Genomic DNA, 25,264 nt, shown 5'->3' with positions numbered 1-25,264 from the left:
CCATGAAGGGAGGTCCGGGAGGATGTGCGGGGGAGTCGACCGGCCTTGTTTGTGCCGGAGAAAAAGAACCGATCTCGGAACATGATGCGACTTTTTGTGCCAGGATTCGTTGAACTCTGAATAACGTGGAGGATAAACTGTAACGAGCGTCTTGTTCAGAAACTGCAGGATCTTGAGGTTCAACCGAAGAATCTCACGTTTAAATAAACAAATACTTTAATGAGTAAAACTACACTTTTCATAGTAGAATTCTTGACGTTAGCCACTGGAACGTCTCGCACACAAAGTTGTGCAGGTTTTATGGAGTAAATGTGACACCAGACTTTAAATGTGAATTTCTTAAAGCATCAAAATAAGGTAAGGTAAGGTAAGGTAAAACTTTATTGATCCCTCAGGAGGTCTGCTTCGGGAAATTGTTTGAAATCAGTCTTTGGATTTGAGAAAACCATCAAATTTTATGCATTTTTCTTTCTTCAATGTAGGAATAAATTCAGTGTAAAATGTTTAAAATTATTTTTAAAATGATATTCAATACATGAAAAATGAATGTAAAAAATCAATTCAATGTAAAAGAAATAAATTAAATTAAATTAAACTGTTAGCAATTAAATGTAAAAAAAAATGTAACGTTAAAAAATGTAATAAAACAAATTAAGTGTAAAAAATTAGATGCAAAAAATCCGAACAATTTAAGAAATGTAATTGTAAAAAATATTTGTTGTTTTTAATAAATTCAGCTTATAAGACATCTTAATATAATGAAATTCAAGGTAAAAAACAAATTAATTGAACAAAAATATTTCATGTAAAAAAACATTAATTTTGAAAATCTAACGTAAAAATTTTAAATGATAAAATGTAATGTAAAACATATTAACATGTTAATGTGACAAGAATATGAAGATAAATCAAAGTAAGAAATTTAATGTAAAAAAAACAGCCTAAGAAATGATATGTAAATTAAAAGGAAAATCTATGTAAATAAGTTCAGTCATAGAAATTCCAGGTCGAAGTCTGGTGGTATAAATTTACTTCCTATAGGTTATTAACACAATAACTCGGGAGCTATGAGGGGCAGTGAGAAAAGCATGAGTTCAAAAGTGTTAACTGAGTTAGAACGTGATTTAATTCGAGGTTATTTGGGATCTGGTTCAGTCTCAAACCATTTTAGTTCAGGAACCAAAATAAATCCAGCAGACCCGGATAGAACCGGGTCAAGTCTTCGGTAACACATCTGGTTAAACATCTGGTCCATAGTTCGCTGTTGCTTTCATGCTGACCTGAACAAGGCGTCTTGGACTTGGTGTTCTTGGGCGTGGACGGGGATTTGGGCGGAGACATCTCGGCCTCGGTCTCGTCGCTTTGGACCGGGTCGTCCTGGCACTCCTGTCGCACCGACGGGTCTGGGACACACAACCAGGGAACTTAGTAGGAGGCGCTAACTACTGCACTCACCTCACCTATGGTGCTTGTAAAACAGTTATCTCCCATGATGCCGTTCAACTCACAGCTCTATTCAGTGACCTCTGATTGGTCGTTACTATGATGTTTTTAAATCATACATCCGTGTGATCAAAAGTGATCGACAGCTGTGATTGGTCGGCTGGGCGGCAAAGCATTACTGAGAGAGGGATGATTCTAACCTTGTTTATTTTGGACAGAATCCTCAGTCTTGCTCTCTGGTTTGGCGTCCACCTCGTCGGTGGTCTTAGTTCCGCCGCCGCCGGACACGAACAGCTTGTTGATGTCCAGGCCGGTCTTGCCGAAGGGCGACATGGTGGCGTGCACGCCGGCGTAGCCGTTGGGCGAGCAGCCCAGCGCCGCCAGGTCCAGGGCCTTGCCGCCCGTGATGATGGGGATGTTGAGGGACAGCTTGCGGCGGCGGTTGGGCGAGGAGGACGTCTTGATGATGGAGAGAGGAGGCGGCGAGGAGAACTTGCGAGTGGCGCGAGGCGAGGTGGGCGGCTCGCCGTACAGGAGCTTGTTGTTCTGGCTGCTGGCGAAGAAGAGCTCCAAAGATCTAGCAGAAGACAGAAGGATGGAGGGAGTGAGGAATGAAACCAGAGGAGGAACGTCAACAACCTTTTTGGTGTAAAGATGGAGAATATTTTTAAAGCAGATAAATTTAAACAATGACCCAAAATCACACAATGATACATTTTTATTTTAAAGGATCAAAATGGCTTTGAATTTAAATAGAATTTTCTTTTTATAAATAAATTGATTACATCATTAAATGTGTAAAATATTTTTATCTTTATTGTTGATTATATTATAAGTTGAAGAAATTCAATGTAAAACATATTAAATGCAAAAGAAGATATTTTTTAAAATCCAGACAAAAAAAATAACATTTTAAAATATGTTTACATATTCAATGCAAAAATATTTAACAAATATTCAGTGTAAACAATTCAATAAAAGAATGTTAGGAATTAAATTAAAAACAAATTTAAAGTAAAAAATATTCAGTGTAAATGATTGAATGTAAAAAAAATGTAAGAAATTAAATGAAAAAAATATTTAACTTGAAGAAATTTTGTGTAAATAATTCAATAAAACAATTTAAGAAATTAAATGAAAAAAATATTTAACTTGAAAAAAATTTGTTTAAATAATTCAATTAAAATAATTTAAGAAATTAAATGCAAAACATATTTAACGTAAAAAAAAAGATTCAGTATAAACAATTAAATGTAAAAAAAAAAATCATTGCAAATTCAATTCAAATTTCTGTGCAAACAATAATATAATAATAATTAAATAAATTATAATTAATAAAAAAAAATCCAAAATATTTAAAAATATGATATATTATCAAACAAAAGGCTAAAAGCCTCCCCCATGAGGTGACCTCTGGTGCCCCCCCCAGGTGACCGTGAGACCCCTCAGGACTCCTCGGGAACTCCTGCCCGTGATTTACAGCAACATAGTTTAAGCATGTGCACGAGAAGCCTCCCCCTCTGAACTATTAATAGCCCGTCAAGTGACAGTGTGGGAGGCTCGCTGCTGCCGACAGCAACAGGGGAGGCCCACCAAGACAGGAAGACACAAAGAAGGAGGGAGCGAGACGGAAAAAGTGGGAGACTTTGGTGCAGTGTCAGAAAAAAGAAAACGCGGAGGCGCAGAAAGGACGTGGATTCCTCGGGTGCGAGTGGGCGAGCGGGGAGATCTCGCTGCAGGACCACCGGAGAGAGAGACTCCGGGAGGATGAAGGAAGACCCGGAGAAGGTCACGGAGCGAAACCCCGGACCTGTCGAGAGGAGCTGGGACGCCGCCGAGGGGGAGCAGCGGGGGCTCGAGGAAGGAGAAGGGTCAGCGCTTGATACCGGGGGAGCTGCTGCATGATGGGAGGAGAGGAGGGAGGGTGGGGTCCTGCAGCAGAGTGAAGGGGTTGCCATGGTGACAGCAGAGAGAGGGATGGTCAGACTCGTGGAGAAGGAAGAGAGAAGGACTTCTGATGTTGTGAGATGGAGCAGGAAACTCCTTCAACAGTGTTTGAAACACAACAGGCACTGGAACACAACATACCTCTGCCAAGGTTGGGCTTTTGTTTTAGTAAAACAACTAAAGTTTTTTTGTTTTGTTTTCTAAATTAATGTAAAGTTTGAAATTAAAAACCTTTCAAAGCTGGAGAAGCAGAAGAAAACAAACACATTTGTATATTTAAATGTTAACTAATAACTAACTAAACTTACTAACTAACTTTTGTTTAATTTTATATTTTTAACTTTGTAGCCTTTTAAATTCAATCTAAAAATGTAAATAATGCCACTTTTTTATATTGAATTTAAAAGACTTTGACTTATAAAATATTGAATTCAAAACATCTATTTTTGAATGATTTGAAATAAAATATCAAACTCTATGTGTAAAAAAAAATGATGTAAATGGTCAACTTTCTTTATTTATCTCTAAAAAATATTTTCTCTTTAAATACATAAATGATTGAATTGAATTATTCAATAAAACCTTTAATTATAGAAAATATTCTTTAAAATTATATATTTTTAAATAAGAATATCAAACTGTGTAAAAACATTTAATTTAAATTGAAAATGTGAAAATTATTCTATTCAATTATATAAAATAAACTTTAAAAATATGAAATAATTGAATTAACAAAAAATATATATATATATATATATTATTGAATTTAATCATAAAAAACGCTTAAAAAACTTAATTTCAATTGAAAAAAATAGATGTCAAACTTCCATGAAAACCTTCTATATCCAGATGGAACTGCCACGCTGACAGCAGAGAGAGGCATGATGGGAAAAGACTGATCAAACACATTCACACCCAACAGTCGGACCATCAGAACCTGCTGAATCCTGCCGAGTCAGCGCCTCTTTGGACTCACCGGGCCGGGATGGCACTGATGGGTTTCTTGTAGATGGTGATGAGTTTGTCCAGGACGACGGCGGCGCTGCTGAAGACGCGGTACGAGTGCAGGAAGGTGTTCAGGAAGTCGATGGACAGGAAGCGCAGGTCGGTGAGTCGCTCCAGCAGACGCTCCACGCTGGCGTAGCGGATCTGCAGCACCTTACAGGAGTTCATCATCTTGCTGAAGCGGATGTCCACGTCGTCGCAGTACAAGCTGGTGTCGGACCTGAGTTTTGGAAGATTTATCACAACTTTAGTGAACAGAGAACATGTTTATAATGTTGTGAAAACTTTATATATTGAATTTAAATGTCTTTGAATGAAAGAATATTGACTTGAGAACATTTGTTTTTTAGTTATTGGAATTAGAATCAAGCTCTATGTGTAAAAGAAAATCCCTTTGAAAGTTTTTTAATTCAGTTATATAAAAAATATTGAATGAAGAAAAGTTTTTCATTTCAATTAATCATTTATATGTGATTTTTGTATATTTTTTAAATAATTGAAATAAATAAAAATTTAATTCACGAAGATATTCAATACAAATTAAACCTTTCAAAATTCTTTTTTATTTCCTTTTTTTATTACAACTTAAAAACATTTTTAATGAATTATTTTTTTCTTTTCTAGAGTTTTATATTCTAGTGGAAATAACTTTTAAAAAAGTTATGAATTCAATATTAAAAATAAAAAGTTTTACATTCAATTTCAAAATGCATCGCCTTTTAAATTCAACAATACAAATATGTTTGTGTAATAATGTCACCTTTTTATAATCTGCATTCAATTCATATTTAAAAGGCTACATTTGAATTGTTAGAATATCTATTGACAGAATATCAAATTATACGCGTAAAAAAAGGGATACCACAAACAGCCTTTGAAAAAAAGGTCAATAACTCCAAATTTTCAAATAAAAAGTTGAAAAGTTTCAACATTAAAAATGTTAAATGTCAACTTTATAATATAATATTAAATTCTTACTGTAATAAAAACGACTCACTTGATCATCTGAGGAACAGAAACTTTGCTGTTTTCTTCGAAGGCGTTCATCATCAGACCGTTGCAGCGAATGTTGTCGATGCACTGAGGACCATAGATAGATAGATATTTAGATAAATGGATGGATGGATGGATGGATGGATGGATGGATGGATGGATGGATGGATGGATGGATGGATGGATGGATGGATGGATGGATGGATGGATGGATGGATGGATGGATGGATGGATGGATGGACGGACGGACGGACGGACGGACGGACGGACGGACGGACGGATGGATGGATGGATGGATGGATGGATGGATGGATGGATGGATGGAAGGATCTATAGATACCTGACTGATGTCACTGGTCCAGGCCGACTTCTCTTGTCTGGACGAGGCCACCAGGATGACAGTGAACAGCTGAACATCTTTAGGTTCCACCATGACTTTGAAGTCCAGGTGCTCGGTGTCCTGACCGCTGCGCTCGCCCCTGGCTGCACGTGAACAAGTCACCATTGTTTTACACTAATGGCTACATGCGAAAATACCAAATCAATTTCTTGTTAAACAAAAACTATTTTTAGTTCACAGATGGAAAAATTCTTCCTTTTCGAAAATATTCCATTTTCTTACATTCAATTATAATATGAAAAAAAAAATTCAAGCTTAAATATTGGATTAAATTATTCATAAAAGTATTTAAATGCTTAAAAAACAATTTACTTATACAATAACATTTGTTCGATGTTGAATTCAACCATTAAATCTTCTGATGTCACTGATAAAAAGTCCTAAAAGTCCTATATTTTAAAGTAATAAATGATGAAATATGTTATTGTTTATAATTACACAAATACAGTCGAAGAGCCAAAATGGCCGCCTTTGCTCCAGTTCTGCAGCAGTTTCCTCAACCTTCAGTGAACTTACTTTCATCATCTGTTCCTTCAGCTTCTTCCATCAGAGTGCAGTCGATGAGAGACACCACTCCGTTCTGTAGGAGAGTCAACCAATCACACGTCAGTGCTTTGACACTAGTGTCGTCTCTGGGTCAAAGTGACCCGGTGGCCGGACAAAGAAATGTGTTTGTTGTATCCCTTGGGTCGTCTCTGGGTCAAGGTCAACAACCACCCTGGCTTCCATAAACACATATACAGTGGTGGAAGTTGTTGACCTTGACCTAGAGACAACACAAGGGATACCACAAATACATTGGTTCTCCGGGTCACCTTGACCCAGGGACAACACAAGGGTTAGATGAATATTTGATCTGATAGCAAAGTGTTGGTTCTTTTCAAACCGTTTCTATTTGTCTTTCAAATAAATTACGTTTGTAAACTTTTTTATTTGTTTGTTTTGTTCTGTCAGTATTATTTTGGGGCTGAATTGTACGTGTTTGATGGACAAGTTTCTGACCCGCGTGGTGAGTTCTGTTAATAAATCTTCATTTAAGAACTGAATCTTTAAACACTTCCTGTTATTGTTCACAAACAATCAATTAGTAAATATGGGGCTAACAGTTAAGCTAGCTCTGTGTATTAGCTGCAGCTAATTAGAGCTACTTTTCTTTGAATTTAGTTTTTCCTGAATCTTTAATTTATTCACTTATTTTAGATTTTTATGAAAGAACTTCAGGTGAATTAACTGAGGCTGAAAAGTTTGTAAAAAACAAACAAACGCGGAAGTTAGCAGAACAACTGATTTGATCGCACTGATGCTTGTTTTTTATCTTCCTCAGACTTATTGACTTATTTCTCACTATTTTCCTTGGATTTACTTTTTAATGTGTTTGTCTGTTAACTCTTTATATCTGAATATTGTGTGGTTGAATATAACATTTAAAATGTGGAAACTTTGATTTATTTTTTTAAATTGAAATGTTGTTGAATTAGTTGTTTTTTGTATAATCAAATATAATTATTTTTGTATCGAAATATTAAATTCACTTTTTATTTATGAACTAAATTCAATACGTTAATTAATAATATAATATTTAATTTGAAAAAAATAAATATGTGATTTATTTTACATGTAATAATAAATAATATACACATAATAATGTTAGTGTAATAATGTCACCGGACAAATCCAAAAGAATAAAGAGCTACTTGATCCAACTTTCAGCCAATCACGTGACGTGCAGATGATCACATGACTGACGGGTCAGTTCATCATGGCAGATTCCAAAGCAACTGTATTGTCTGGTGACATCATTCAAATGAATACAGATTCAAAAATATTGAATTTAGAACATTTATTTTTAAACCATGGGAAATAGAAAATCAAAGTCTTTGTGTAAAAAAAAAAAAAAATCGGTTTTGTGTTTCTTTTTATTCTAATTGTTAACTTAATTAATTAATAACAAACAAACAAGTTCAACCTTTAAATATATAAATTATTGAATTCAATTATCAATAACAACTATTTTAATTTCAATGATAAAACACAATTCACCTCATGCCATTTAAACCACTGGAGAAATATTGGAGAGTAACTCATGTTTTGTTCAAAGTTATTTTAAGTTGCCTTTGTCTCCACTTTCCTCTTCCTCGTATGGCTTTGTTTTGAGAAACATCTCTTTACCTTTAATAATAATATTAATAATAATGATAATGATAATGATAATGATAATGATAATGATAATGATAATGATAATACTAATAATACCAATAATAATAATAATAATAATAATAATAATAATAATAATAATAATAATAATAATAATAATAATCAGTTCACAGACAACAAACATGGCCACAGACTTCAACAGTGTTCATGGATCCTCAGAGATCTGCTACCTTAGTGATGTGAAGTTTCCCTCCTGAGCCTCTGGTGCAGATGATCAGGTGTTTGGAGAAAAGGAAACATTGTCTTTCGCCTTCTTTCTTCAAGGACAGAGAACCCAGTCGACCTCTGGTGATCTTTCCCTTCTCACTCATGGGCACTTGGATCAGAGAGCCTGACAGGAACATAGATGGTTGATGGGATTAACATCATTTATTTATTTATTATCATTTATTAATGATTATTAAACCAGGGGTTGTCTCTGGCTCAAGGTGACCCGGAGACCTGAAAACAAATGTGTTTGTGGTATCCCTTGTGTTGTCTCTGTGTCAAGGTGACCCGGAGTCCCGGAAACAAATGTGTTTGTGGTATCCCTTGTGTTTTCTCTGGGTCAAGGTGACATGGAGGCCCGGAAACAAATGTGTTTGTGGTATCCCTTGTGTTGTCTCTGGGTCAAGGTGACATGGAGGCCCGGAAACAAATGTGTTTGTGGTATCCCTTGTATTGTCTCTAGGTCAAGGTGACCCGGAGACCCGAAAACAAATGTGTTTGTGGTATCCCTTGTATTGTCTCTAGGTCAAGGTGACCCGGAGACCCGAAAACAAATGTGTTTGTCTTATCCCTTGTGTTGTCTCTGGGTCAAGGTGACCTGGAGGCCTGGAAACAAATGTGTTTGTGGTATCCCTTGTGGTGTCTCTGGGTCAAGGTGACCTGGAGACCTGAAAACAAATTTGTTTGTGGTATCCCTTGTGTTAACTCTTGGTCTAGTTGACCTGGAGGCCCGAAAATGAATGTGTTTGTGGTATCCCTTGTGTTGTCTCTGGTCAAGGTGACCTGTAGGCCCGAAAACAAATGTGTTTGTGGTATCCCTTGTATTTGTTTTCAAGCCTCCAGGTCAACTTGACCCAGAGACAACACAAGGGTTAAGAGTGATTCAGAAACAAAAGACGCACCTTGTCTGACGAAGGTCTGACTGGTGTCCAGCAGAACTTCACATCCCTCCACGATCATGCGCTCGATGGCCAGGTTCTTCCTGATGTTCTCCGTCTCGCTGACCTCGTCGTGCATGATCCTGGAAACACAGCGCGACTTCAGCGGCTGAACGAAGATCTTCAAACAGAGACTTTACCTGGAAAGTTCCTCCAGCTTGGACTTGGCGTAATCCAGACTGTTCCTCTCGATGTGCTCGTGAGGCGTGTGAGCCAGGAGCTCATGGAGCGTCAGGATGTAGCGAGGGATCTGAGGAGCACAGCTCTGGTGACACCTCTCGGTCTCCGGACTGGTCTCTTACCTGGAACATGGGGTACGTCAGGAAGGTCTCCAGCGTCCTCTCCTCACAGTCGGGTTTGGCCTCGTACTGCTTCAGCAGCTTGTCGAAGTCTCGGTTCTGCTTGCAGTGAGCCAGGATCTGAAGGCTGTACTGGTGGTTCCTCACGAACTCCTGGTAGATGTTCAGCATGGGCAGCAGGATGTCGAACAGGTCGGCTGTCCGTGGAGAACATGTGTCACCATTGATTCATCGTCGCCATTTTAGATGATCATGACGGTCTCCTGGGTTTGACCCGGAGCCTCCACCCACCAGGAATACTTCATTATTGAGGCACCTTTACAAAATGATTTGAAATAAAAACTACTTTTACATATAGTGTCTTTACTTTGTAACATATTTATAACAAAAGCAAATAAAAACATTAAGTACTTGTACTTAAGTTCAATAAATACAGCGTTTTCTTTAAATATTTCACAGTTGCATCTTTTTTTTTGGTTTGTTTATCACAAATTATTGTAATAATCTTAGTTTTAATTGGATAACTTGATTGATTGAAGATGACTTAACTTAAATTCCTATTACTCTATATTAATCCTAATCACCTAAAAACATGTTCATAGATACTTTGAAAACATGAATAATAAATACAATTTACTAACAATATTCAGTGTGTTTTTAATAAACTTAAAATTACAAAATAAAAATAATTTGTCCAAGAATTCAATTTCCTATGTCTTATTTAGATGTAATAAATACTGCACATTTTGCCTTTATATTAATTAATATTGATAATCGTTTATAGTACAATGAATATAAATGAAATAATACATAAAAAAGCAGTAGTTTCTGCTTATTTATAAAACGCTTTATTAGTAGAGAGTGTATTGTCAGGAATCTGCTGATACGATACGTATTACGATACAGGGGCCACGATACGATATATAGTAGTACTGTAGTAACAAGTATATATGTGTAGTATTGTCGAGTACTTGACTCTGGTGTTGTAGTATTTACAGACCACATGACTCTTGACGAAGTCGTAACTGCTTTCAGTTGTTTTCAAACCAAAATATGTTCAAACATCAGCTTTAAAAGCTGCTGGAGTCACTGTATCCTCTCGTCCTCAGTCAGCGCCAGGATCTCATTGGATTTCACCTGCTGCCATCTAGTGACTGGATGTAAATATATATATTTTTTTACACACATTATTAAGATAAAAACTGGAAAAGATCTAAAATAAAAGTTTTTTTTGTTAATACGTAAACAGTGCTGTTGAATATTTAGTCAAAACAAATATTGTGTCATAAAGTGTATCGATCCTTATAATTATTACACTTTTAATGCAGTTTTTTTTATGACCTTGAAAAGACTTTAATACTTTAAGTTCCTGCATCACATCTAGGATATTTCTTCTTGTTTCTGATATTGGACTGCTGGGATTCGAACCTACGCTCCTCACACGAGAGTCACATGACAGGAAGTGCTTCTCACCCAGCACCAGTGTGGGCCAGCTGGCGATCCGGGCCTTCAGCCCCTGGTAGAAGATCTGGTGGAGGAACATGATGGTCTCGCTGGAGAGAAACACCGTCATGAGGTCGACCGTCATCACCTGAGGTCAACAAGCCCCGCCCCCTCGCACCTGTTCAGGAAGATGCTGCTGACGTCGTCGTGGGTGATGGGCGGCTTCTTGGAGCTGGCGGCCATCCTGAGCGGCCGCAGGAAGTTGTTGACCAGGATGTGCAGCTGCTGCACGTACTCTGCCTCGGCCTCCAACATGCTGAAGACCACCTGGTTACGCTTGCGCATGCTCTCGGCGTGCGGCGAGCGGATGTAGTCCTGGATGATGGTTTTCCACTTCCTGCGGCAGATCCAGCCTCGCAGGAAACTCTGGACCTAAAAGTGTGATGTGTTGAAATAAAACAGTTTTTAAGATTATTGATGAAAAAAATAAATAAATAAATACACCCATTAAAAAGTCCTGTTGGTGTTTTTTAAGCATTGAATTGTTATTTTTTTAATAATTGAATTTAAAAATGAACAGGTTTGTTTTTTTTCACATAGAGTTTTATATTGTAAATTCAAAAATTGCTGAATAGGTTTTTCTAAACTTAATATGTATTTATTTGTTACCTTTTAAATTCAAACATTTTATTATTGGAATTAGAATATCAAACTATTTTAGGTAAAAAAAATGTTTTATTCAGTCATTAAATATGCAAATATTCGGATTAAATTAGAAATTAAGAATAAATATATTTAACTGTTTTTGTAACCATTCTTTATTCATTTTGTAAATATTTAGATCTTTTAAATAAATAATTAAGGATACAAAGAAAATCTAAATAAAATAATCATCAAATATCCATTTTTTTTATCTTATCTTTAAAAAAAAAAAGTTTAATTAATTTTGTAAGTTTTTAAATCATTTAACAAAAACAAAAAGAAAACCTAAATAAAATAAAAAATAAATAATAATAATATATTTGTAAAAATGTTTTATTCATTTTGTAAACATTTTAATAATTTAATTCAATAAATATTTCAATTTACAAATTATTCAATGATATTATTCAAGAAAAACACATTCAACAGTTCAATACATCAACCATTGACTTCAATAATTAAAAAGCATGTATTTGATCAACTGGCTGATGATTCTTTTATGGTAAGAACCTTCTTGATCTTCTTGATCTCCGTGTCGTCGTCACTGGGCGTCACCTCTGGATTGGACTGGATCTTCTCGTTGTCTTTGAGCAGACCTGCGATCTGACATCAACGACAAGACCATCAGTAGAAACATCAACTCAAGGTCATCGTTCTCTAGTTAGATTCATCAGCAGCAGAAGAGTCGAGGGTTTCAATCTCTGAGCGTCTCTGATGTTGATAAAGATGAGAGTCGTGGAGGTCGAAACACACAACTCTGGACACATGGACACACACCTCTGGACACACACCTCTCTGGACACATGGACACACACCTCTCTGGACACATGGACACACACCTCTCTGGACACATGGACACACACCTCTCTGGACACATGGACACACACCTCTGGACACATGGACACACACCTCTGGACACACATCTCTCTGGACACATGGACACACACCTCTGGACACATGGACACACAACTCTCTGGACACATGGACACACACCTCTCTGGACACATGGACACACACCTCTCTGGACACATGGACACACACCTCTGGACACACATCTCTCTGGACACATGGACACACACCTCTGGACACATGGACACACAACTCTCTGGACACATGGACACACACCTCTCTGGACACATGGACACACACCTCTCTGGACACATGGACACACACCTCTGGACACACGGACACACACCACATGGACACACACCACATGGACACACACCTCTCTGGACACATGGACAAACACCTCTCTGGACACATGGACACACACCACATGGACACACACCTCTCTGGACACATGGACACACACCTCTCTGGACATATGGACACACACCTCTCTGGACACATGGACACACACCTCTGGACACACGGACACACACCACATGGACACACACCACATGGACACACACCTCTCTGGACACATGGACACACACCTCTCTGGACACATGGACACACACCTCTGGACACTTGGACACACACCTCTCTGGACACATGGTCACACACCTCTCTGGACACATGGACACACACCTTTGGACACATGGACACACACCTCTCTGGACACACGGACACACACCTCTCTGGACACACGGACACACACCACATGGACACACACCTCAGACTTCAGCCGCTCCACCTCGATCTCTCCGTCCTCGATCTGCTGTCTCAGCTGCTTCGCCACCGTCTTCTCCGTCTCCACGATTTGCAGGAGATGAAGATACTTCTGCGTGAGCGACTCGTGTTCCGTCGCCAGGTTCCTGTAGCTGCACACGCCACACAGGAATCACACGTATGTTCGCACTGAAGGTATGAACCACAGTGAAGAGCAACAAGAAACATTCGTTTCACAAATTAAACTCTTTCGTTTGAACATAAAAGTCAGACAAAGAATGTTAAAGTGGAAGAAATTAGCCTCAAAATAATGCTGACAGATATGAGTGTGTTAGAAAATATCAATAAAACGATACATCGCAATGTTATTTATCACAATACTGTATCGATTTATTCTTTACTTAAATTAAATTAACATGTATTTATTATTAAATTATGTTTTTATCGCAGTAACTTTATGTTTTGCAGTTAAATAAAGTGTGTTTAAAATAAAATAATTCCATTTTCTTTTTATTTAAAATTTAAATGCAAATATTCGTTTGTTCATCTTCATGTTGCAAACACACTTCTGGCCACTAGATGGCAGCAGTTACATAACGTCATCCGCAGCTAAAGGAACATTGAAATCTGGCATTGACTGAGGACGAGAGGATACAGTGACTCCAGCAGCTTTTAAAGCTGATGTTTGGACATATTTTGGTTTGAAAACAAATGAAAGCAGTTACAACTTTGTCGACGAAGTCGTAACTGCTTTCATTAGTTTGCTGGAGTCACTGTATCCTCTCGACCCCAGTCATTGTCGGGATCTCACAGGAGTTGTCAGTGACACACTCTTTAATTAACAACTAAAGTTACGACAACATTTAAGCAGCAGAAAAGTAACAAAAGTACTTGTTTCTGCTCAAAACAATAATCCAGATTCATTACATAAAAATAGTGAATTTGTTTTTCTCATGACTTTTTTTCTTCTGACTGGAGTGTGATCTTCTTCAGGTCACTCTGGAGGTTCAGGGAAACATACCTTGCTTGTGTGATGGCGACCACCCACTCGTCACAGTCCTTGACGTCTTCTGACCGCAGCTCCAGAGCCTTCTGGTTGTCGTGATTGAACGTGACAGTGAAATAATACTGAGGACACAGAGAAGAAAACACTTCTGAGTCAAGTGTGTTTCGACATTCACTCCAACAGCACTGGTGGATTGAACCTGTGCCAGTGTGTGTTTGTGTGTACGTGTGTTTTTGTGTGTTTGGATGTAGGTGTGTGTGTTCTTTGGTGTGTGTTTGTGTGTGCATGTAGGTGTGTGTGTGTTTGTGTGTGCATGTAGGTGTGTGTGTTTTTTGGTGTGTGTTTGTGTGTGTACATGTGTTTGTGTGTGCATGTAGATGTGTATGTCTGTTTTTGTGTGTGTACGTGAGTTTGTGTGTGCATGTAGATGTGTATGTGTGTTTTTGTGTGTGTACGTGAGTTTGTGGGTGCATGTAAGGTAAGGTAAGGTAAAACTTTATTGTAGGTGTGTATGTGTGTTTTTGTGTGTACGTGTGTTTGTGTGTGCATGTAGGTGTGTATGTGTGTTTTTGTGTGTGTGTTTGCATGTAGGTGTGTGTATGATTGTGTGTGCATGTAGGTGTGTGTGTTAGTGTGTGTGCATGAAGGTGTGTGTGTGTTTGTGTGTGCATGTAGGTGTGTGTGTGTGTTTGTGTGTGAATATAGGTGTGTGTGTGTGCGTGTGTATGTGTGTGCATGTAGGTGTGTATGATTGTGTGATTGTGTGTACATGTGTGTGTATGATTGTTTGTGTGCAGTATATATTAAGGGTGTAGGAAAATATCAATAGACTGTATTAAATCAATATTCAACAAAAGCCTTGTGTTGTTGTTTTTTTAATTGTTTTAAAATATTTGTGGGTTTTTTGTTTGTTTGTTTGTTTAAAATCACTTTTACACATAAAATAAATAAATACACACGTATAAATTCTTTTAACAATTAAACTTTTGCCACTAGATAGCAGCCCTCATTCTTAAGTAACAATAATATTCCAACGATGACTGAGGACGAGAGGATACAGTGACTCCAGCAGCTTTTAAAGCTGATGTTTGGACATATTTTGGTTTGAAAACAAATGAAAACAGTTACAACTTCGTCAAGAGTCATGTGGTCTGTAAATACTACAACATTAGAGTCAAGTACTCGGCAATACAGTACTACTATATATGGTATTGTTGCCCCAGTACGGTGATACGTAAGGTATCAACAGACTCTTGTCGTCCAGCTCTGTCTTGGAAAGTTGCGGCTCCTCTGTTCCTGCTGTAACCTGGCAACTCACCTCTGCTTCAGAGGAAGCCTCTCTGCTGACGCCATGTTTTGTTTTGCTTTGTTCCAATGATTTGGCTGCGTTTGAGTCGCAGACACCTCTGCGTCCTCCTCACCCACTCGCTCACCAATTATCTCCGCTCAACCGGCGGCGGCGGAGCTTCGCTCGCGCCAATTACGTCCCGTGTTTTTGATCAAACCGCCCTGATCAATACCGTCCTCGTGGACCGCGGAGCAGCGACAACACCTAAATTACACAACAATGAAGCGTCGCCGAGACCCCTTGGAAATCCAATATATTGGATTCTTTTTATCCCTGCGACGCTGCAGGAAAATCATTGGCGAAAAGGGCAGTAATGCTCCATATTTCCTGATGAGCAGCAGAACAGGTCTCTGTCAATAATGTGCTTCCAGTGAGCTGGTGTGTCAAGCCTTTTAGGCGCCTATTTTTAGCTCATTGTCAGGGTTTTTTTTAGTCAGCAAGCTTCCTGCATGAGAGACAGCAATAGCCCCCTGAACGCTTGTTAGGTGCAGAAGAAGAGGAAAAAAAAAGACATTTTGTGTGAAACTTGGAGATGTTATATAAAAACACTGGTTAAAGATGTGTCATCAGTTTCCTGTGTTGTGATGTCACAACCTCACTACTGATATAATTCTATGTATGACTTGAAATAGTTAATTTTATAGTAAAGTATATCAGAGTCTTCAGAATATTGAACGATTTAACTTTTCAAACTTTGAAACTTGAATCATTTCTACATTGAAAAGTTACATTTTTAATGATTGAATTAAGAATTGAATTAATTTTTCTCTGAATTTGTCTTTTTTTTGTTTGATATTCTAATTATAATAATTCAAAAATATATGTTCTACATTCAATCTTCTTCAAGAAACATCTTAAGATATTCTTATTTGTGCTTTTCCCTGACTTTCTGAGACTCCTGTGTTTGTCTTATGTGTCTTGATCTTTTAAAGTATATATTTTAACTGTGTATTGTTTTTGATTGTTAAACACTTTGTGACCCTGTTCTAGAAACATCTTTACAGATAAACTTTACTGACTTACTTACAATAATATTTACTTACATCCAACAATACGGACTGTTTTATATCCCGACATACCATGTTATAGTTTTTCACTTCCTTCATCTTTGTGTGTTTATTGTATTTTGGATAGAAACATAAGAAGTGACACACAACGGAACACACGATGAAAAGGAGACGCAGTATTGCACACAAAGTAACACACACCAAGTAACACACACCAAGTAACGCACACCAAGTAACGCCCATAAAGTAACGCATGCAAAGTAACGCACACAGAGCAACAAACATGAAGCAACGCACACAAAGTAACGCAAACAAAGTAACGCACACGAAGTAATGCACGCGAAGTAACGCACACAAAGTAACTCACACAAAGTAACACACACAAAGTAACACACACAAAGTAACACACACAGAGAAACAAACATGAAGCAACGCACACAAACTAATGCAAACAAAGTAACACACACAAAGTAACGCACACAAAGTAACACACACAAAGTAACACACACAAAGTAACACACACAGAGCAACAAACATGAAGCAAAACACACAAAGTAACGCACACAAAGTGTGTAAGTAATTTATATTTGTAAACCGTGTTAAGACACAGGAGGTAACACACAGGAAGTAACACACAGGAAGTAACACACAGGAAGTAACCCACAGGAAGTAATTACAAGAAGTAAGGCTTATGAAATAACACACACCAATTAAAGCATATGAAGTAATGCACACGAAGTAAATAAAATATCACTACAAACTCGCCGTAACAAATGTGTTGCAACAGATGTATTTAACACAGTAAACCAAACCCAACATTACGATGGACCTAATATTTTGTATTGCACCGTTTTTCGCAACAAAACATCAACCACTTCCATGGAAGTCGCAGCTCATGCAAGTGTCACCAAATATTTAGAACTACAAACTTTTACTGCGTGGTAATGTGTGTTTTTTAAACCTTGATAAAGGCCTTGATTAGGAAACCCTGAAAAAAATCAGCAAAAAAATCCAAGAGTTTCTATTTTAAAAGCGAGCTTTACATAAGATTGTACCCGTTATTAAACACCATCTCACTGAACACTCATCATGCTTCTATTTATGTGTAGGTGCATCCCTCAGACTCAAATGTAGGCTAGTATATGCCTGTTGCATAATTTCAACTCTCTAAATTTAGAACGCGGCTTTTCCTCGTAGGAGACAGAAAAGGACTGAGGGAGGACATGGCTGCCGCATTAGCAACTGGATGACAGGGTATCTTCCCTCAAAGTATCAACATCATCACATACTTTTGTTGCTGCTCATCATGTACTTTTGACTGTAAAGATGACAGTAGGAGAACCTCTTGTTTATTATTACACCAGCGAGGTAGAAAAAAAACATGGTAAAACTCATCTTATTATCATATTCTCTCAATGTATTTATTGTTTTGATTTTAGAATTACAATTATTTTTGAGTTGTATTGTTTATTTTTAGATGGATATAGACTAATGTGAATTAAAAAATACTTAATTAATGATCATCTTGACAAAAAAAACACTAAAGTTGTTGCATCAATAGATCACATTGTACACAATTACTGCTGGTCTGTTGTGCCGTGTCTGTGACATGGTGTTGTTACATAATGTCATTAAATGATGTCATTACATGGTGTTGTTACATGTTGTTGTTACATAATGTCGTTAAATGATGTCATTACATGGTGTTGTTACATGTTGTTGTTACATAATGTCATTAAATGATGTCATTACATGGTGTTGTTACATGTTGTTGTTACATAATGTCGTTAAATAATGTCATTACATGGTGTTGTTACATGTTGTTGTTACATAATGTCATTAAATAATGTCATTACATGGTGTTGTTACATGTTGTTGTTACATAATGTCATTAAATGATGTCATTACATGGTGTTGTTACATGTTGTTGTTACATAATGTCATTAAATGATGTCATTACATGGTGTTGTTACATGTTGTTGTTACATAATGTCATTAAATGATGTCATTACATGGTGTTGTTACATAATGTCATTAAATGATGTCATTACATGGTGTTGTTACATGTTGTTGTTACATAATGTCATTAAATGATGTCATTACATGGTGTTGTTACATAATGTCATTAAATGATGTCATTACATGGTGTTGTTACATGTTGTTGTTACATAATGTCATTAAATGATGTCATTACATGGTGTTGTTACATAATGTCATTAAATGATGTCATTACATGGTGTTGTTACATGTTGTTGTTACATAATGTCATTAAATGATGTCATTACATGGTGTTGTTACATAATGTCATTAAATTATGTCATCACATGGTGTTGTTACATGGTGTTGTTACATAATGTCATTAAATGATGTCATTACATGGTGTTGTTACATGTTGTTGTTACATAATGTCATTAAATGATGTCATTACATGGTGTTGTTACATAATGTCATTAAATGATGTCATTACATGGTGTTGTTACATGTTGTTGTTACATAATGTCATTAAATGATGTCATTACATGGTGTTGTTACATAATGTCATTAAATTATGTCATCACATGGTGTTGTTACATTGTTTCGTTACATAATGTCATTACCTGATGTCATTACATGTTGTTGTTACATGTTGTTGTTACATAATGTCATTAAATGATGTCATTACATGGTGTTGTTACATGTTGTTGTTACATAATGTCATTAAATGATGTCATTACATGGTGTTGTTACATTGTTTCGTTACATAATGTCATTACATGGTGTTGTTACATAATGTCATTAAATGATGTCATTACATGGTGTTGTTACATAATGTCATTAAATGATGTCATTACATGGTGTTGTTACATAATGTCATTAAATGATGTCATTACATGGTGTTGTTACATGTTGTTGTTACATAATGTCATTAAATGATGTCATTACATGGTGTTGTTACATAATGTCATTAAATGATGTCATTACATGGTGTTGTTACATGTTGTTGTTACATAATGTCATTAAATGATGTCATTACATGTTGTTGTTACATAATGTCATTAAATGATGTCATTACATGGTGTTGTTACATAATGTCATTAAATGATGTCATTACATGGTGTTGTTACATAATGTCATTAAATGATGTCATTACATGGTGTTGTTACATAATGTCATTAAATGATGTCATTACATGGTGTTGTTACATGTTGTTGTTACATAATGTCATTAAATGATGTCATTACATGGTGTTGTTACATAATGTCATTAAATGATGTCATTACATGGTGTTGTTACATGTTGTTGTTACATAATGTCATTAAATGATGTCATTACATGGTGTTGTTACATGTTGTTGTTACATAATGTCATTAAATGATGTCATTACATGTTGTTGTTACATAATGTCATTAAATGATGTCATTACATGTTGTTGTTACATGTTGTTGTTACATAATGTCATTAAATGATGTCATTACATGGTGTTGTTACATGTTGTTGTTACATAATGTCATTAAATGATGTCATCACATGGTGTTGTTACATAATGTCATTAAATGATGTCATCACATGGTGTTGTTACATTGTTTCGTTACATAATGTCATTACATGATGTCATTACATGGTGTTGTTACATAATGTCATTAAATGATGTCATGACATGGTGTTGTTACATAATGTCATTAAATGATGTCATTACATGTTGTTGTTACATAATGTCAATAAATTACGTCATTACATGGTGTTGTTACATAATGTCAATAAATTACGTCATTACATGTTGTTGTTACATAATGTCAATAAATTACGTCATTACATGGTGTTGTTACATAATGTCAATAAATTACGTCATTACATGGTGTTGTTACATAATGTCAATAAATTACGTCATTACATGTTGTTGTTACATAATGTCAATAAATTACGTCATTACATGGTGTTGTTACATAATGTCAATAAATTACGTCATTACATGTTGTTGTTACATATTGTCAATAAATTACGTCATTACATGGTGTTGTTACATAATGTCAATAAATTATGTCATTACATGGTGTTGTTACATAATGTCAATAAATTACGTCATTACATGGTGTTGTTACATAATGTCAATAAATTACGTCATTACATGGTGTTGTTACATAATGTCAATAAATTACGTCATTACATGGTGTTGTTACATAATGTCAATAAATTACGTCATTACATGGTGTTGTTACATAATGTCAATAAATTACGTCATTACATGGTGTTGTTACATAATGTCAATAAATTACGTCATTACATGTTGTTGTTACATAATGTCAATAAATTATGTCATTACATGGTGTTGTTACATAATGTCAATAAATTACGTCATTACATGGTGTTGTTACATAATGTCAATAAATTACGTCATTACATGGTGTTGTTACATAATGTCAATAAATTACGTCATTACATGGTGTTGTTACATAATGTCAATAAATTACGTCATTACATGGTGTTGTTACATAATGTCAATAAATTACGTCATTACATGGTGTTGTTACATAATGTCAATAAATTACGTCATTACATGTTGTTGTTACATAATGTCAATAAATTACGTCATTACATGGTGTTGTTACATAATGTCAATAAATTACGTCATTACATGTTGTTGTTACATATTGTCAATAAATTACGTCATTACATGGTGTTGTTACATAATGTCAATAAATTATGTCATTACATGGTGTTGTTACATAATGTCAATAAATTACGTCATTACATGGTGTTGTTACATAATGTCAATAAATTACGTCATTACATGGTGTTGTTACATAATGTCAATAAATTACGTCATTACATGGTGTTGTTACATAATGTCAATAAATTACGTCATTACATGGTGTTGTTACATAATGTCAATAAATTACGTCATTACATGGTGTTGTTACATCATGTCAATAAATTACGTCATTACATGTTGTTGTTACATAATGTCAATAAATTATGTCATTACATGGTGTTGTTACATAATGTCAATAAATTACGTCATTACATGGTGTTGTTACATAATGTCAATAAATTACGTCATTACATGGTGTTGTTACATAATGTCAATAAATTACGTCATTACATGGTGTTGTTACATCATGTCAATAAATTACGTCATTACATGTTGTTGTTACATAATGTCAATAAATTATGTCATTACATGGTGTTGTTACATTGCGCTTTTACATGGTGTCTTCAAATCTTGTAGTTTCATCTATTTGTTACATCATGTCGTTACATCTTGTTGTTACATCGTGTCGTAACATTGTGTCGTAACATTGTATCGTAACATTATGTTCTGTTGTTAATTTCTGTTTTTTAAAATCATTGTTTGGATAATTACCCCAACTTATAGAGTATGAATATGTAAAATATGATAAATAATGTTGTGCTGTTAAACTCTGCTTTCTTATACCAAATTAGTTACAAAATGCTTTGTGATGTCAATATACATATATTTCTGCTGTCAAAACATTTTCTCCATTTTATTTTAAAATGTATAATTTTACCTTAAAAATGTTGTCATAACTTTAAATTTGAGGATTCATTTATTAGAATTTTTATACTTAATTTAAGAGCTGATATCTTGACATTTTCCATGATTTCCTCAAAGAAAACCACTTGAGTTCTTGCATCAATAGTTATCTACGACAAAACCTGTGCTTTTAGGCATCCCACGATTTCTCTTCCGTCACTCGTGCTTGATGACCATTGATCTAAGATAACAAGGGTGTGTAACTGTTGTGATGATCCTTGTGTAACAACATCACGAGCCGCTGATGTTAAAAAACTCTCCAGAGAAGGATAAACCAGAAAAAACGCCGAGCCGTTCTTTTTTTGGCTCTTTTTTTTCAAGTGCACTTTTTCAGATGCAAACAGCGGTTGCCATAGTAACTGGGCTTTAACATACCCTGCCTTTCTAAATAGGGAACATATGAAAAGTAGAAGACTTTCTCCAACACAAGGAGGCCTCAGATAACGGTGGACACACACAGAGGTCTTTGGTCTTTTGGAGAAGCTATAAAAAGCCCAGGAGGCTTGAGAGGTGGCAGCTGGCCGGGCGTCCATGCTCTTGCCGCATTGTCCTGCTCGCTGTAACGCTGACAAGATCGCAGCAGATCCTCCGGCGCCGCCGACACACATCAACACACAACCTCTGATCTGCATCTCACACACACATGGCCTGAGAATACACTGACGTACTCTTGCTTCATTCAGCAAATACTATTACGAGCTGCAGGACACATGGACGTGGACATCAAACTAACTTTGATCAGTTTATTATTTTATGACTTTTCAACGTTCATATAGATTAAGAATATGTGAATATTGCAATTTCAGGATACTGTATATATATTCAACATCACTGTATTCATTTGGTTTATAAAGGATAGTTCATTTTTATATAGTTCTTTAAGTAAAGCGTATATAAATAAAAACAATTAAATTCACAATTAACAGTTAAATATTCACTGTGTTTGTTCATTTTTGTGTTGTAATTCAACTTCTGGCCCCTAGATGGCAGTAGTCATTACATCCTCTGCAGCTAAAGTTATAATGACTGAGCCAATGACTGAGGACGAGAGGATACAGTGACTCCAGCAGCTTTTAAAGCTGATGTTTGGACATATTTAGGTTTAAAAACAACTAAAAGCAGTTATGACTGAGGACGAGAGGATACAGTGACTCCAACAACTTTTAAAGCTGATGTTTAGACATATTTTGGTTTAAAAACAAATGAAAGCAGTTAAGACTGAGGACGAGAGGATACAGTGGACTCCAGCAGCTTTTTAAAGCTGATGTTTGGACATATTTTGGTTTAAAAACAAATGAAAGCAGTTAAGACTGAGGACGAGAGGATACAGTGACTCCAGCAGGTTTTAAAGCTGATATTTGGACATATTTTGGTTTAAAAACAAATGAAAGCAGTTACGACTTCATCAAGAGTCATGTGGTCTGTAAATTCTGCAACTTCAGAGTCAAGTACTCGACAATACTACACATATATACTTGTTACTACAGTATAACTATATATTGTATCGTTGTCTCTGTATCCTATCACCAGATTCTTCCCAATACACACCCATTAATTGTCCTTAAAATGTTCTTTAAAACATTTTTTTGTGAGTTTTTCCAAATATTTTGCAGACAAAACTTAACCTTCCTGAGAAAAGTACAAAAATGCACTAAAAAACGTTCTGACCTTCAACCATGTTGATCTGTTAAGAGATTGCAGTATTCAAGCTTTGTTGGTCAATGTTTTTGAGTTTGGTCAAAGTATTCAAAGGACAGGAAGGTTAACAAAGCATAAGAAGGCAGGATGTGTGTGTGTGTGTGTGTGTTGTGTAATAAGTTGACTTTTGGTCTAGAAACAAACTTAAATGTGAAAATGACTATTTTCAACAACTCAGGGAGGAAACCGGAGTTCCAGGGGTAAACCCAGACAAGCACAAGTTGGACTGGAGCCAGCAACTGTCCCGGTGAGTCACCGTACTTCAACGTCTCAAGAGAACAAGTATCTGTCCTGGATTTACACGAAGACCCTCAACACAAGTCACTTTGATGCCGGTCCAGTCCTTCACATGCATTTTATTCACTGTAGAAGTAAATTAGGAGGAACAGTCTGTGTCGACAGCTGTCACTGTAGATGTCATCAGAATGGAGACGACACCCCCTCTCGACACCCCCTCTTGACACCTTCATATGACGACAAACATGACCCACAAAACACATCTCTGGCTCAGAGTTCAGCACCAAGGACAGCAACAGAGCCGACAGTGTTGTTCCTGTTCTGTTGAGCTTTGTGACGATATTTGTGTTGCTTCACATTGTGTTGAGCACTGAACCATTGTGTTCTTTATATTGTGTTTGTAATGTTGTGTCCATCGCATGATGACAGTTAAATAGTTTTTCTTGATGCTATTGTCATTACGTTGTATCTGATACGATGTCGCTGTTACGTTGCGTCGGTTAAGTTGTGTTTATAACATTGTGTTTTTTACATGGTGTTTGTTATATTGCGTTTGTTACATTTTGTCCAATAAATAATGGCTGTTAAATCGTTTTTCTTTATGTTATTGTCATTAAGTACTATCTGTTACGTTGTAGCTGTTACATTGCGTCGGTTGTGTTTGTAACATTGTGTTTTTTACATGGTGTTTGTTGTATTGTGTTTGTTATGCTGTGTCAATTACATCATGGCCGTTAAATTGTTTTTCCTTTATGATATGGTTATTACGATGTATCTGTTACGTTGTGTCGGTCAGGTTTAGTTTGTAACATTTTGCTCATAAAGTTGTGTTTGTCACATAGTGTTCAAAAGAGGGTGTTCATGATATTGTGTTTGTTAAGGTGTGTTCGTTATGTTATGTTTGTTAAGGAGTGTTTGTTGGGTTTTGTGTGTTTCCTTGTTGACATTAAGTTGTGTTTGTTACATTGCGTTCATGACATTGTGTTTATTAAGTTGTTAAATTTGTGTTTTTTAAGGCAATGACTGAATAAGTTATATATATTGATGTATCACGTTACATCATTTACATATTTTCATTCTGATAAACCTTGTTATTTTATCTCAAAACATCTTCTTTCAACTGTGTGTTGTAATATTTTACTTTCATGATGTGTGTTTGTTGTCACACCATCATGTGACACAACTTTTGATGCCAGGTTTCATTGAATTAGTAGATCAGAGTCAAAGATTATG

The 25,264-nt window shown here is 36.1% G+C and overlaps 1 protein-coding gene across 1 annotated transcript in view; it reads right to left on the bottom strand.

Moving 5' to 3' along the window:
• LOC148076284 (ras-specific guanine nucleotide-releasing factor 1-like) overlaps positions 1-25,264 on the bottom strand; it is a 36,106-nt gene that overhangs the window by 9,683 nt on the left and 1,159 nt on the right. Inside the window, exons 2-16 of the mRNA XM_087793327.1 lie at positions 14,224-14,330; positions 13,207-13,354; positions 12,102-12,194; positions 11,068-11,321; positions 10,920-10,999; positions 9,450-9,643; positions 9,288-9,397; positions 9,112-9,230; positions 8,173-8,333; positions 6,305-6,368; positions 5,729-5,871; positions 5,393-5,475; positions 4,367-4,615; positions 1,644-2,020; positions 1,281-1,403 (exon numbers count right to left, since the gene is read on the bottom strand). Of these exons, the coding sequence (XP_087649453.1) occupies positions 1,281-1,403; positions 1,644-2,020; positions 4,367-4,615; positions 5,393-5,475; positions 5,729-5,871; positions 6,305-6,368; positions 8,173-8,333; positions 9,112-9,230; positions 9,288-9,397; positions 9,450-9,643; positions 10,920-10,999; positions 11,068-11,321; positions 12,102-12,194; positions 13,207-13,354; positions 14,224-14,330 (2,305 nt within the window). The remainder of the gene's footprint in view (positions 1-1,280; positions 1,404-1,643; positions 2,021-4,366; positions 4,616-5,392; positions 5,476-5,728; positions 5,872-6,304; positions 6,369-8,172; positions 8,334-9,111; positions 9,231-9,287; positions 9,398-9,449; positions 9,644-10,919; positions 11,000-11,067; positions 11,322-12,101; positions 12,195-13,206; positions 13,355-14,223; positions 14,331-25,264) is intronic.

Source organism: Callionymus lyra, chromosome 6, assembly GCF_982586985.1.
Source record: "Callionymus lyra chromosome 6, fCalLyr1.hap1.1, whole genome shotgun sequence".
NCBI classification, from domain to species: domain Eukaryota; kingdom Metazoa; phylum Chordata; class Actinopteri; order Syngnathiformes; family Callionymidae; genus Callionymus; species Callionymus lyra.
Note: the sequence above shows the minus strand (reverse complement) of the source record. Positions and strands in the feature narration are given on the sequence as shown.